At 43.8% G+C, this 16,127-nt stretch overlaps 1 protein-coding gene across 1 annotated transcript in view; it reads left to right on the top strand.

The window, feature by feature from the left end:
• Window positions 1-16,127, top strand: part of eva1aa (eva-1 homolog A, regulator of programmed cell death a) — a 189,246-nt gene that overhangs the window by 83,690 nt on the left and 89,429 nt on the right. Inside the window, exon 5 of the mRNA XM_029734229.1 lies at window positions 15,465-15,608. Within this exon, the coding sequence (XP_029590089.1) occupies window positions 15,465-15,608 (144 nt within the window). The remainder of the gene's footprint in view (window positions 1-15,464; window positions 15,609-16,127) is intronic.

The raw sequence follows: 16,127 nt of genomic DNA, 5'->3' as shown, positions 1-16,127 counted from the left end.
GATCCGGATGAGCCAACACAGGAACCGAGGTAAACAGAGCCTTCAGTTTCCTAAAAGCCCAGTCCGCCCCAGCCGACCACTGCAAGCGCACCGGACCCCCCTTCAGCAGTGAGGTAATGGGAGCAGCCACCTGACCAAAACCCCGGATAAACCTCCGGTAGTAATTGGCAAACCCTAAAAATTGCTGCACCTCCTTCACCGTGGTGGGAGTCGGCCAATTACGCACGGCTGCAATACGGTCAACCTCCATCTCCACTCCTGACGTGGATAGGCAATACCCTAAGAAGGAGACGGACTGTTGAAAGAACAGGCATTTCTCAGCCTTGACATACAGGTCATGCTCCAACAGGCGACCAAGCACTTTGCGCACCAGGTACACATGCTCGGCGCGTGTAGCGGAGTAAATCAGAATGTCATCGATATATACCACTACACCCTGCCCGTGCAGGTCCCTGAAAATCTCGTCTACAAATGATTGGAAGACTGATGGAGCATTCTTTAACCCGTATGGCATGACGAGGTACTCATAATGCCCTGAGGTGGTACTAAATGCTGTCTTCCACTCATCTCCATCTCGGATACTCACCAGATTGTACGCACTCCGGAGATCCAGTTTAGTGAAGAAGCGCGCCCCGTGCATTAACTCAATCGCCGGGGCGATCAGGGGTAGCAGGTAACTGTACACCACCGTGATTTTATTGAGACCTCGATAATCAATGCACAGGCGCAGACCTCCATCCTTCTTCACAAAAAAGAAACTCGGAGACGGGTGAAATGGAGGGCCGAATGTACCCCTGACGCAGGGATTCAGAGACATATGTCTCCATAGCCACCGTCTCCGCTTGCGACAGGGGATACACGTGACTCTTGGGAAGTGCAGCGTCTACCATGAGATTTATCGCACAATCCCCCTGTCGATGGGGTGGTAATTGAGTCGCCTTCCTTTTACAGAAGGCGAGAGCCAAATTGGCATATTCGGGGGGATTTGCGCATGGTGGAAACCTGGTCTGGACTTTCCACCGTAGTAGCACCAACGGAAACCCATCCACACCTACCTGATCACTCTCGCAACCACCCCGTGAGAGCCCTCTGGGGTTATGACACATTAACCAAGATAGGCCCAGCACTACGGGATACGCAGGAGTGTCAATAAGGAAAAGACTAATCTTTTACTTGTGACCCCCCTGCATCACCATACTCAAAGGAGCTGTGGCCTCCTTGATCAACCCTGACCCTAATGGTCGACTATCTAAGGTGTGAACGGGGAAAGGCACATCCACGGGTACAATAGGGATCCCTGAACTATTAGCAAAAGCTTGATCAATGAAATTCCCAGCTGCGCCTGAATCTACTAGCGCCTTATGCTGGGAAGGCTGGGAAAAAAATCAGGAAAAGTAACAGACAAAAATATATGTGCAACAGAGGGCTCTGGATGAGAATGGTTCCTACTCACCTGGGGTTGTGCCAGAGCGCCCTGCCTGCTACCTCGATTCCCAGAAGAACCTACCCGGAACCTACCCGGCACCGACCAGCAGTGTGCCCTCTGCGGCCACCGATGGTGCACGAGCGGGAACCCCCTCCAGTCTCCCTGTGCACCCTCCCAGGTCCATGGGAATAGGAGAGGGGGTGTGGGAGGATGGAACCACCAGACCCTGATCTGGACGTCCGCGAGCAGCCAGCAAGTTGTCTAGCCGGATGGACAGATCCGAAGGTGAGGGTGGTGTCTCTGCAGGCCAGCTCCCAACGGACGTCCTCACGCAGACTGCAGCGATAATGGTCGATCAGGGCCCCGTGATTCCATCCCGCACCGGCTGCCAGTGTCCTGAACTCCAAAGCAAAATCCTGTACGCTCCTCGTCTCCTGCCTCAGATGGTAGAGGCGCTTACCCACCGCTCTGCCCTCGGGTGGGTGGTCGAAGACTGCCCGGAAACGGCGGATGAGCTCCTCATAACGGTCCAACGCCGCATCTCGTCCGTCACACACAGCGCTGGCCCATTCCCGGTGAGGCACGAGACGAGGGCGAAACTCTACTCACGGTCTGATGGAACTGGGTGGACCGTGGCCAGATAATGGTCTAATTGGAGGAGGAAACCCTGACAGCCGGCAGTATTTCCGTTGTACCCCTGAGGCATTCGGATTCCACCGGGTTCAGATTGAGCAGGGGTGTGCAGTATAGACCCCGGTTGGGCTGGTGGAGGCGCTGGAAAAACTCCCTGTCTCTCCCAGCGGTCCATCTTCTGGACAACGCGATCCATGGCGGCGCACAGATGGTGAAGCTTCTTCGCTTGCTCCTGGACGCGCTCCTCCACCTCCGGGGTATCCTCTCCTGCTGACTTCAATATGCGGGTCGGTGATTCTGTCATACTCGTGAATGTAGGTGGCAGGGAAGTCTGGCGCAGGAGAAACCAAGTTGGTTAAATATGAAGTATTTAATGAAAAACAAACTCCATAACCAAAGTACAAAATAAACTGGGTAAAGGATACCCGTCGCACACCGATACATTAATCCACATAACATACAAACAATCACCGACAAGGACATGAGGGGAAACAGAGGGTTAAATACAAAAGTAATTAATGGGATTGGAAACAGGTGTGATGGAAGACAAGACAAAAACAATGGATAATGAAAAACTGATCAATGATGGCTAGAAGACCGGTGACGTCGACCGCCGAGCACCACCCATGCAAGGAGGGGCATCGACTTCGGCAGAAGTCGTGACACTAACAATGTTAATGATGCTTTTCCCTCCTGTGTAATACCAGGACCAAGGTGTCTGGAGACACTGTTTGTTGGTGCCTAGGTCTGACTTTTCTAAGTTGGTCTTAAAAGAGACCATGAAGGTATGGTAATACTTTTTTTCCTCACTATTTAGGAAAGTGTGTGTGTGTGTGTCCATCAGGTCCAAGTCGTTACCTCGTCTTAACTAATGTACCAATCAGAGAAGAGCTGTCTGAGGTCTCAGCTCACCACCTGAACGTGTGTGTGTGTGTGTGTGTGTGTGTGTGTGGAGCATTAAGGATTTTGTTCTCAGAATAGTTGTGGATCTTTCCTGATCAGAAACCCACCTAAGAAGTCTGGTCCTGTAGCCTGAAGAAGACTGCTCATCTGATATCAGCACAGTACAAACGCATACATTTTCAACAAAACATTTTCAATGTTTGACTGAATTCAAAAAATGAAGTGACCCCAACATTGTTTGTTAGTGTAGTCCTACAAACACACTGTTACAACCATTGAGCTTCATGTTATTGAGTATGTGACTTAGCAGCACAGTACACACTCTGTCTTGATTTTTGAAGTAGGCTGACGAATCCCATTTTGTGTGTTCTGGAACAATTAGTGTGTTTGACCCTTCTCTGGCTGATAACAGTCCGAGTCAGAGGCCTCTGAGGTGACGAGGCACTTCAATGTCAGGAAATGACACAGCAGGAACATTTGGCAGCAGTCACATATACACTCACACACACAATGTTTAGGCGCCACAGGGATGTTTTTATACCCTCTGATAATCTATCAGTTTACACAGAGGTGTGTGTGCGCCAACGACTGAAATAACGTTAGTGTTTTTAGATATGTACTGTGTTTTTTTTAAAGATTTGAATGTTTCTGTTTTAGACAGTATGTATGCTTTTGTTTTTACATATGTATGTTTTTGTTTGATAAAGATTGTATCACTAAAAACAAATATGCATAGGTTTTACTGTTTTATTAACTCAGCCTAATATTGTTAAATTACACTATCCGTCAAAAGTTTGGACAGACCATCTTATTCAAAGGTTTTTCTTTATTTTTTACTATTTTCTACATTGTAGAATAATAGTGAAGACGTCAAAACTATGACATAATACGTATGGAATCATGTAGTAACCAAAAAAAGTGTTAAACAAATCAAAATATATTTTTTATATTTGAGAATCTTCAAAGTAGCCACCCTTTGTCTTTGCTTTGCACACTCTTGGCATTCTCTCAACCAGCTTCATCTGGTATGCTTTTTCAACAGTCTTGAAGGATTTCCCACAGATGCTGAGCACTTGTTGGCTGCTTTTCCTTCACTCTGCTGTCCAACTCATCCCAAACCATCTCAATTGGGTTGAAGTCCGGTAATTGTGGAGGCAAGGTCATCTGATGCAGCACTCACTCTTTCTTGGTCAAATATCCCTTACACATCCTGGAGGTGTGTTGGGTCATTGTCCTGTTGAAAAACAAATTATAGTCCCTCTAAGCGCAAACCAGATGGGATGGCGTATCGCTGCAGAATGCTGTGGCAGCCATGTTGGTTAAGTGTGCCTTGAATTCTAAATAAATCACTGACAGTGTCACCAGCAAAGCACCTGCACACCATCACACGTCCTCCTCCATGCTTCACAGTGGGAACCACACATGCAGAGATCATCCGTTCACCTACTCTGCATCTCACAAAGACACGGCGGTTGGAACCAAAAATAAAAAATGTTGACTCATCAGACCAAAGGACAGATTTCCACCAGTCTAATGTCCATTGCTCATGTTTCTTGGCCCAAGCAAGTCTCTTCTTCTTATTGATGTCCTTTAGTAGTGGTTTCTTTGCAGCAATTCAACCACGAAGGCCTGATTTACACTGTCCCCTCTGAACAGTTGTTGAGATGTGTCTGTTTGTAAGTGGTGTTACATAGATGCTGTGTTCACGATGCATGATTAATACATAATTCAAGGTTTATTGGATGTAGTAAATAAATAAAGATTTATTGATGTATAGATAAGAATTTAAATGTGATGTAACAGATAAATTAACGTTAGGCCATTGTTTGTGTTTTTATGTTCCATCCCAGAACTAACGTTCTCTGTTGTTACTGCTACGGAATTTGTTAATTGACTGTGTGCAATCTAACTTAAGCAGATCTTAGTCTGAGTCATAATTGTTGATGGCAAAGGCTAAGAAAGACAGTAAAGGGACTTTCAAGGGACTTTAAGGATTCAAGAACCTCTTTTCAGGACAAGCAGCCAACGAGTTCTCAAGGCGTGACGTGGATGCATCGGAGAAAAAGACGTGCAAGGTAATATACTGTTACTTGAACTCTGTGAAGCATTTATTTGGGCTACAATCTGAGGTGCAGTTAACTCTAATGAACTTATCCTCTGCAGCAGAGGTAACTCTGGGTCTTCCTTTCCTGTGGCGGTCCTCATGAGAGCCAATTTCATCATTTTTCATCATTTTTTTTTCATCAGTTTTCGGATTGACTGATCTTCATGTCTTAAAATAATGATGGACTGTCATTTCTCTTTGCTAATTTGAGCTGTTCTTGCCATAATATGGACTTGGTCTTTTCCCAAATAGGGCTATCTTCTGTATACCACCCCCTTGTCACAACACAACTGATTGGTTCAAACGCATTAAAAAGGAAAGAAATTCCACAAATTAACTTTTAACAAGGCACACCTGTTAATTGAAATTCCTTCCAGGTGACTACCTCATGAAGCTGGTTGAGAGAATGCCAAGAGTGTGCAAAGCTAACCGGTGCCTGTATATAGCCTCGCTACTGTTATAGCCTCGCTACTGTATATAGCCTTGCTACTGTTATTTTTCACTGTCTTTTTACTGTTGTTTTTATTTCTTTACTTACCTATTGTCCACCTAATACCTTTTTTGCCATGTTGGTTAGAGCCTGTAAGTAAGAATTTCACTGTAAGGTTTACACCTTACAACTTTGATTTGAATCTGTCAAGGCAAAGGGTGGTTACTTTGAAGAATCTGAAATATAAAATATATTTTGATTTGTTTAACACTTGTTTGGTTACTACATGATTCCATGGGTGTTATCTCATAGATTTCATGTCTTCACTATTATTCTACAATGCAGATAATAGTAATAATAAAGAGAAACCCTTGAATGAGTAGGTGCGTCCAAACTTTTGACTGGTACTGTATGTGTTGGTATCCTAGTGTGTGATAGATAATGGGTGTGATGTGTGAGTGTGTATTGTATCTATTTACCTGTGTGTAGCTGTCACAGTGTGTGACACGGTAGACGGTGCCGTACACTACCAGGTCCATGCCCACGTTGAGATCTTTCCAGTGGTAGTGGTCGCCGCGGTCATTCTTGGGCAGCCTCTGGCGCTTGATCAGCTTGCCCTGCGGTCGAGGAAGAAAGGATTCACACATCAAAAATATACTCAGTCATGTCTATCAATTTTGTCCTAGAAGAAAAACCCCAACCATCTTCTAAAATCATGATTTAGAATGTTGCAGTGCATTAGTTCAAAGCGCAGCTGTCTTTACAAGAGGAAAATGTCGCCCTAAGTACAAATTAAACTTAAAGTGGAACTTACAGCGTTTTAACCACGTTGCAGATATGAAACAATAATATCAGTAAAAAATATCAAATTCCCCAGTTTATGCTACAAAACCAACTTTATAAGAGGTTTTAAAAATAGGTTCTATTTGACTCAAAGTTCCATGACGTACACTAAGTTATTGTTGGCAGAATAGATGGATGCAGTTCAATGCATGATTCATATAATTCACCACTACATTTCTTGGTAGTCCAAAAACTATTGCTATCAGGTTGTAAATAACAGCTGGCCTGGTACATAGTTTGCTTCCTCCATTTGGGATGCAATGTTTCAGTATTTTCGACAAAAATGGACGAATGTAACTAAGGCTGGGAATGTCAAAACAATGAAGGGCAATGATCACAAGTCAGTCATCCCAAGGCTAATAAGCTAGCGTATCTATTAATATAGCAACAAGCTAAAAACACAGAGCCTAACATTAGCTAGCTAACTAGCTGCTAGGAGGATGTCATGTCATTGGAAGAGTGGGTGAGTGGTTGATTTTCCCCTTATATCGTTTTTTGGTGGCTATACACAGCTAGAGAAGTATGTGTCATTTGGTTAGCTAGCAAGAACTTGTCCAGTTAGCATATCTCTTGTGTTCGCAAATTCAATCTGGCGCTCTATCTTTCTATCTACGATTTCAGATTTCTCTCATCTGTGTGACAGAGCACAGAATAACTGATACATTTACGAAAGCGCAACACCTGCTGAATATGACCGGTGTCAGTAAACGCAGGCAAAGAAAGTAATAGTTAGTCACAAAGCTCTAGCTAACATGTAAACAGCCTAACCAGCTCTGCTAGGGCAAGTAAAATGGTTAGAGTGAGGTGTTCTCTCATTTGTGTCTGGAAGTAGCTAGCTAGCAAGCTAGCCAACTTTAGCCAGTTAGCTTTGGGTGCTTGGTTGGGACAAGCGTGCATTGTTGGCAGGCAGGCTGCAGAAGGACGAGTAGACTACAATTCCCCATCGTTGATCAGTGCAATATTGATGGCCAACTAACTGAAAAAGTTTGAGATGGTTTATCTAACGTTCCTTCGTCAGATGTTAGCTCATCTTGCTCTGGCTAGCATTAGTTGTTGATCTTTTTGTTGTTGATGTGCATTACTGAGGGAGAGAGAGTCTACCTTTTCATGGTTGTTTGATCAATAGGACTGTAAAGTTCCCAAATGTAAGAGGACGCATGTGGTATTTACATATTTCTTATTTTTTTGTTTCAGATCATCAAACACATTTTTATATTACACAAAGATAACCCAAGTAGACACAAAATGCAGTTTTTAAGTGATAATTTTATTTATTAAGGGAAAAAAGCTATCCGAACCTTCATGACCCTATGTGACAAAGTAATTGCTCCCACCTTGTTAAATCATGAATTTACTGTGGTTAATCACATTTTTTGGAAAGCTGAGTTCAATTCCACTAGCCACACCCAGGCCTGATTACTGCCAGACCTGTTGAATCAAGAAATCACTTAAATAGAACCTGTCTGACAAAGTGAAGTAGGCCAAAAGATCTCAAAAAGCAAGACATCATGCCGCGATCCAAAGAAATTCAGGAACAGATGAGAAACAAAGTAATTGAGATATATCAGTCTGGAAAAGGTTACAAAGCCATTTCTAAAGCTTTGGGACTCCAGCGAACCACGGTGAGAGCCATTATCCACAAATGGAGAAAATTTGGAACAGTGGTGAACCTTCCCAGGAGTGGCCGGCCTACCAAAATTACCCCAAGAGCGCAGCGACGACTCATCCAAGAGGTCACAAAAGAACCCACAACAACATCTAAAGAACTGCAGGCCTCACTTGCCTCAGTTAACGTCAGTGTTCATGACTCAACCATAAGAAATAGACTGGGCAAAAATGGCATCCATGGCAGAGATCCAAGGCGAAAACCACTGCTGACTAAAAAGAACATAAAGGCTCGTCTCACTTTTGGCAAAAAACATCTTGATTATCGCCAAGACTTTTAGGGAAATATTCTGTGGACTGACGAGACAAAAGTTCAACGTTTTGGAAAGTGTGCGTCCTGTTATATCTGGCGTAAAAGTAACACAGCATTTCAGAAAAAGAACATCATACCAACAGTCAAATATGTTGGTGGTAGTGTGATGGTCTGGGGCTGCTTTGCTGCTTCAGGACCTGGATGACTTGCTGTGATTGATGGAACCATGAATTCTGCTCTCTACCAAAAAATCCTGAAGAAGAATGTCCAGCCATCAGTTCGTGACCTCAAGCTGAAGCGCACTTGGGTTCTGCAGCAGAACAATGATCCAAAACACACCAGCAAGTCCACCTCTGAATGGCTTAAGAAAAACAAAATGAAGGTTTTGGAGTGGCCTAGTCAAAGTCCGGACTTGAATCCGATTGAGATGCTGTGGCGTGACCTTAAAAAGGCGGTTCATGCTCGAAAACCCTCCAATGTGGCTGAATTAAAACAATTCTGCAAAGAAGACTGGGCCAAAATTCCTCCACAGCGATATGAAAGACTCATTGCCAGTTATCGCAAACGCTTGATTGCAGTTGTTGCTGCTGAGGGAGGCACAACCAGTTATTAGGTTTAGGGGACAATTACTTTTCACATAGGACCATGAAGGTTCAGATAGCTTTTTCCCTTAATAAATAAAATCATCACTTAACTGCATTTTGTGTTTACTTTGGTTATTTTTGTGTAATATTTACATTTCTTTGATCTGAAACATTTAAGTGTGACATGTGCAAAGAAATAAGAAATCAGGAAGGGGGCAAACCCTTTTTCACAACACTATTAGCTCATTTTGCTCTGGCTAGCATTAGTTGTTGATCTTTTTGTTGTTGATGTGCATTACTGAGGGAGAGAGAGTCTACCTTTTCATGGTTGTTTGATCAATAGGACTGTAAAGTTCCCAAATGTAAGAGGTCTCCTGTTGTATTTACACATTTGCAGAATTCCATTCAGATGTATTTTGTGGCTTGGCGAATGTGTAATGATCTAAAGTTGCGCTGTTGCATCTGCCTGTAAACACACAGTACAGTTCAAAGTGAATGATGGCAGGTCCATCTGCCTGTAAACACACAGTCCAGTACAAAGTGAATGATGGCAGGTCCATCTGCCTGTAAACACACAGTCCAGTTCAAAGTGAATGATGACAGGTCCATCTGCCTGTAAACACACAGTCCAGTTCAAAGTGAATGATGGCAGGTCCATCTGCCTGTAAACACACAGTCCAGTTCAAAGTGAATGATGGCAGGTCCATCTGCCTGTAAACACACAGTCCAGTTCAAAGTGAATGATGATGGCAGGTCCATCTGCCTGTAAACACACAGTCCAGTTCAAAGTGAATGATGATGGCAGGTCCATCTGCCTGTAAACACACAGTCCAGTTCAAAGTTAATGATGGCAGGTCCATCTGCCTGTAAACACACAGTCCAGTTCAAAGTGAATGATGGCAGGTCCATCTGCCTGTAAACACACAGTCCAGTACAACGTGAATGATGGCAGGCCTGTGTGCAAATGGCTTGTTTGTATAAAGGAAATGCATACCAGGTGACTACCTCATGAAGCTGGTTGAGAATGCCAAGAGTGTGCAAAGCTGTCATCAAGGCAAAGGGTGGCTACTTTGAAGAATCTCAAATATAAAATAACACTATTTTGGTTACTACATGATTCCATATGTGTTATTTCATACATCTACAATGTAGAAAATAGTAAGATTAAGCATAGTAATAGTAAAATTAAGAGTAGGTTTCTCCAAACTTTTGACTGGTACTGTATGTTCTGGTTAGGGTTGCAAAGCTACCTGTAATTTATCAAAATTACCAGAATATTTGGTAATTAACAGGTAATCTATGGTAACTTTGGTAATTTATACTTGATAACTTAAAAAATATATATATTATTATTTTATTGTCATCTTTGTTATATCTGTGTCCATATTGTCCATTTGTTTCTAGTGGATTGACCATATGGTTCAAGAGAAAATAGCCTAATGAATACAAAAAAGCATCTGATTTAAAAAATAAATATTTAACTCGGCAAGTCAGTTAAGATCAAATTGTTATTTACAATGACGGCCTACACCGGCCAAACCCAGACGACACTGGGCCAATTGTGCACCACCGTATGGTGGTTCTAATCACAGCCAGTTGTGATACAGCCTGGATTTGAACCAGGGTGTCTGTAGTGACACCTCTAACACTGAGATGCAGTGCCTCAGACCACTGCGCCACTCGGGAGCTAATCGACAATGGCATTATTTTAATTAATTCTGAAACTCTTCTAACTAACTAACTTTTTCCACAACTACCACCAGTTTGGCGACAAAACATTTTCAACATTATATATATATATATATATCCTCCCTTCGAAAGGTTCCAGTGATATACCCTCCCTTTGAAAGGTTCCAGTGATATACCCTCCCTTTGAAAGGTTCCAGTAATATACCCTCCCTTTATAACCCTGGTTCTAGTATATCTTCTTGATGTAGTGTGTACTCTGCAACAGGTGGGTGTGTGTCGGTGTGTGTTTGTGTGTAAAATGTGAAGTTCAATGGTATTCAAGTATGACTCATAGTGGAAGAAGAGACGGGTGCTTCAGCTACCGGTAAGCATGTCCACCCATTGTCTGGGAGGTTCCAGGAAAGGTGTGGGTGTGTGTTTTGGATCATTCCAAGGAAAGGTGTGTGTTATTGTACCTAGTTTCAGGACACTGTGTTCACGTGTGTGTGTTTCACTCCTTTCACCCTGTGTGAACTTAGAGCGGCCAAAAACAACACTCATGTCTTAGACGTGTGACATCATCCAGGTCCACCCACGCTCTCTGGCATTGGATACTGATGATAGCATAGCATTGCAATGCTAGTGGGTTTAAGAGGAACTGCAGTGGGGTCTCCAAAATAAAAAATACATGAAAAAAGGGTGTATGGGACAATATACAAACATTTTGGTAAAGATCATATGAAAAATGTAATTCAATATATTTATTGGTTTCTTACTGAGTATTTATTGGTGGTGTGCCGCTGCTGCTATATCGTGGCCAGCACTGAAAACATTTATTTTATTTTATATAGGCTATACACAAATCATAGAAATCATGTAAACTACTAAAACTAGATATACATTATGTAGAAAAGATAATGGATCTATATAGTTTTAAATAAGATCATCTTTGAGAACTAACAGTCACCAAACGCGCCATTGCCCACATCCACTGCAGGCTAATGGGGGCCTGTCTGTCACTGGCCTTTCTTGTTCCAGGGGAAGGGTTTCAGCATGACACTGACTGATACAATCCCTCTGGGGGAAAAACATGTGCATAAACATACTATACACAAACACACACACACACAGTCTTGGAAACTAACATTGTGGTAACACAATTCAGTCCAATTTAAAATCCTATTTTCCCTAACCCCTAAACCTAACCCGTACCGTTACTCTAACCTTAACCCGAAAACCTTACCCTAGCTCCTAACCCTTAACGTAATTCTAACCCTAACACTAATTTTAACCTTAACCCTAAACCCCCTAGAAGTAGCATTTGACCTAGTTGGTCAAAATCTTTTTCATTTACTATTATTGTGCACACACACACACCTCTGCTGGCATAGCCCTGTCTGCTGCATTCCAGAGCGGGTGAACTTGGCATTTCCCCTGACAGGACCACACACACAAACAACAACACAAACCAGGGTGGCTGCCGTGGCAACGAACACAACCTTACACTGAACTCATTCTTCTCCACAGTTACCCAGCGGGCAAAAGTATTTTTCTGATATACAATGTCAGATTACAACCATTTAAAGCCGTTTTTTAGCCCTTCAGGGAAAATAAAGACCTATTGAACGGAGTTCTCCATGAAGAAATCAAGGAGAAAGACGTCATATCGTGATTGTTGTCTTGTTTAAGTGGCTGATACAACCAGGTAAAGGAGTCTTTTTCTGGATGCTAAAACAGTCTAAAAAACATCCTTTTACATTCAGACTACAACCTGACCATGACGTCAGTCTGATGTTATTGCAACCGCTTTTGCCCACTGAGCATAAGACACGTCTATTTGGTCTGAGTATTAGGCCTTGTCCTGGACCCAGGCCAAGACACACACACATGTCACTGTGTGTGTATGATCTATCTCTAACTGCTTGTCTGTGTTAGAGGAGTTATGGCATACACTCAGACATCATCCTATTACAGTCATATGCTACTGAGATAAATGTCACACCCAGTCTATGGAGTCTATATCTGTGTACTGAGATGAATGTCACACCCAGTCTATGGATTCTATATCTGTGCTACTGAGATGAATATCACTCCCAGTCTATGGATTCTATATCTGTGCTACTGAGATGAATATCACTCCCAGTCTATGGATTCTATATCTGTGCTACTGAGATGAATATCACTCCCAGTCTATGGATTCTATATCTGTGCTACTGAGATGAATATCACTCCCAGTCTATGGATGCTGTATCAATGAATACAGAACACGATTATGCAGCTTGACAGAAGAGGCCATGTTGTTGTGGTACAAACAAACTGAACGGATCAAAGTGTGTTGTGGTCCCTTTTGAAATGACTTTTTAACAGACCTGAGTTCAAATAGTGATTCAACTGCAAGCATGCTGTATGTAAGGATTTGCCACACTGGCGATTCATATAACTAGTTTTGTTCAGAGAGAGAGTTAGTAAAGGGTGTGTGTGTGTGTGTGTGTGTGTGTACATGCATGTTTGTTTGTGTGCGGCCATGAGGTACCAATGAGAAAGCTGCGACCTATTGAGGTGTGACAGCGTTACTCAGTTTCGGTTATGACATTCCCACAACGTTTCCACAACCTGCCAGGCCGACACATCCTGGGGGGAAATTACAGCGTGTCCGACCCGGCTGGGAGCGTTCCAGGAACAGCCTCACCGAAATTGACACGGATGTTGGGATGGCATTCTGCTGGGGTTTCCTGAATGCTGTTTCTGAATAGCAAAGTTTACTACCCACCGAGAATGAAGGTTATAGTCATTCATAAGAGGGTTCCTCTGTTTTGGTACTTTCACTCTTCCACCCTGACTTCCTCCTTTACTTGACTTTCTAATGGATCACTGGGTTCGAGTACGGGGCTGTTGTGGGTTTGATTCCTGCAGACTGATTCTATCTGGTATGTGTCAGTTAATGTTGCTAGTTCTGTAAGTTGCTTTGTGTTGCAGTGTCTACTAAATGCCCATATTATTATTTAAATGATCAAGTCCTCCAATCCTGTCACAGCAGATCAGTGATTATCTTACTGCAAAGAAATGAGGAAGAAACAATGCATCTTGAAAGGATTCAACTGGTGTCAGTGTTGCTCTTTAGTTCCTGAGTTGGGCTATTTGACCTGTGACCCCCATCATCATTCTTCCTGAGTCTGTTGACACACTGTGAGAGAGTCCAGTAGGGTCTGTTTTCATATGGAACTCCCCTCTCTCTCCGACTTGGTCTGTTTTAAGGTTTTAATGGTCCATGTCCTCCTAAAGGGCGTCCCCCAGAACCAGGGGTTAACAACAACATTTCCAGAGTCTTTGTTGGTGTCCCGACCAGACTTCGGTTCAAATAGTCCATTTTGTTTTCTTTCAAATACTTATAGATGTATTTCATTGGGCTGGCCTGGCACAGTGAAACCAACGGAGGTTCCATGTATGGAATAGTCCCGAGATTGCAAACCCTATCCATAATGAATACTATTTAATGGACAGGGAGGCCTGATCCGAGATCAGCACTCCCACTTTGTGATAATGGGCCCAGGACTCCTTTACTACTACAGCAGTCCTTCTGGGATTCTCTGGTTCAAACTGGGTTCTGTGGTTCAAACTGGGTTCTGTGGTTCAAACTGGGTTCTGTGGTTCAAATTGGGTTCTGTGGTTCAAACTGGCTTAGACCACTGCGCCACTCGGGAGCCCAACTCAGATCACTGGATTCAAAGTCCAGAGTGCTAACCATTATCCTCCCTGGAGAAGAGAGGAAAACAGTCTTCTGTCTATCCTCCCTGGAGAAGAGAAGAAAACAGTCTTCTGTCTATCCTCCCTGGAGAAGAGAGGAAAACAGCCTTCTGTCTATCCTCCCTGGAGAAGAGAGGAAAACAGCCTTCTGTCTATCCTCCCTGGAGAAGAGAGGAAAACAGTCTTCTGTCTATCCTCCCTGGAGAAGAGAGGAAAACAGCCTTCTGTCTATCCTCCCTGGAGAAGAGAGGAAAACAGCCTTCTGTCTATCCTCCCTGGAGAAGAGAGGAAAACAGTCTTCTGTCTGTCCTCCCTGGAGAAGAGAGGAAAACAGCCTTCTGTCTATCCTCCCTGGAGAAGAGAGGAAAACAGTCTTCTGTCTGTCCTCCCTGGAGAAGAGAGGAAAACAGTCTTCTGTCTATCCTCCCTGGAGAAGAGAGGAAAACAGTCTTCTGTCTATCCTCCCTGGAGAAGAGAGGAAAACAGTCTTCTGTCTATCCTCCCTGGAGAAGAGAAGAAAACAGTCTTCTGTCTATCCTCCCTGGAGAAGAGAGGAAAACAGTCTTCTGTCTATCCTCCCTGGAGGATGAGAAGAGTGGTGGTGGGGGGGGGGCTGGCAGGCGCTTAGTGATGATGTATGAGCCCCCCATCTATCACTCTGACAGGTGTTTGTGTGTCCCCCTCTTCCCTCTCACCCCCTTCCCATCCACCCCTTACATGAGCTCGGGTGTCCCTTTTCACAATGGGGGGCCTGCGCAGGATGGGTCTGGACAGGGGCCCCAGGATAGGTCTGGACAGGGGCCCCAGGATGTCCCTGGGATAGGTCTGGACAGGGGCCCCAGGATGTCTCTGGGAAAGGTCTGGACAGGGATATGGGGGGGACAGACCCTTTGTGGAGTAGAGTGTGTCTGAGATGTCCTATAGTCCCGGGGGGGGGGAGAGGGAGAGAGAGAGAGATTTGGAAAGTATAATGACTGTTGAGAAGGCACAGCTATAATGACTGTTGAGAAGGCACAGCTATAATGACTGTTGAGAAGGCACAGTTGTAAGGAGCCATATGGCTTGCAGAGAGTGCAGTCCCTCTTTGCCCTGTGTAATATTATAGAATGTGTCCTACGAGACCCCTCTGTTCTTGCTTACTGGTATTCTCTATGGAATCAGAGGGTGTCTCCCTCTATTCTCTCTAATTCTCCCCCCCACCTCTCTCTCAGACTGCCAGTCGGGCGTGGCTCTCCAGGTGCTGATGGCCCGTTGTCAGGGGAAACGGAGCTGTTTGGTCCGGGCGTCCACGCGAGAGTTCGGGGACCCCTGCTACTCTGGCACCAGGAAATACCTCAGTGTCATCTACACTTGTGGTGAGTCTCCAGTTGTACCGGCTGCAGTTCTTTCACACTACACCTAGTCAGCAGTTCCTTATGTGGACACTAGGGGGAGCTGTTCTCTCAAGTTTCATGTTTTATTAGTCGTAGGAGATACACGTGGTATATAAACGAGGGATCATCAATTAGATTCAGCCGAGGGACGGTGTTTTTCTTAAGCAGATGGTCAGGAGGCCGGAACATAATTACAAATAGTTTGTAGACTGAAAATTGATTGCAAGAAGCCCAAACAGATATGTTTGACTAAAACAGTCCTTTCAAACCTTGCTTATATTTGTATACGATCACATATATCTCCTTATTATGCCTGGGAACACTGTGGAACAGATTTCTTTAATCAGTTGGAGCTGATTGGCTGGTGTTTTTACAGTCTTTTTTGCTAAGAGAATTTGGGGGAACCCTGGCATACACCATCCAATGAAAATGCTTACTTGCAGGTTCCTTCTAGACAATGCAACAACAATAATAAATAATAATAGGAACATAAAGTAAATG

This window comes from Salmo trutta, chromosome 35 (genome assembly GCF_901001165.1).
Source record: "Salmo trutta chromosome 35, fSalTru1.1, whole genome shotgun sequence".
In the NCBI taxonomy this organism is placed as follows: Eukaryota; Metazoa; Chordata; class Actinopteri; order Salmoniformes; family Salmonidae; genus Salmo; species Salmo trutta.
Note: the sequence above shows the minus strand (reverse complement) of the source record. Positions and strands in the feature narration are given on the sequence as shown.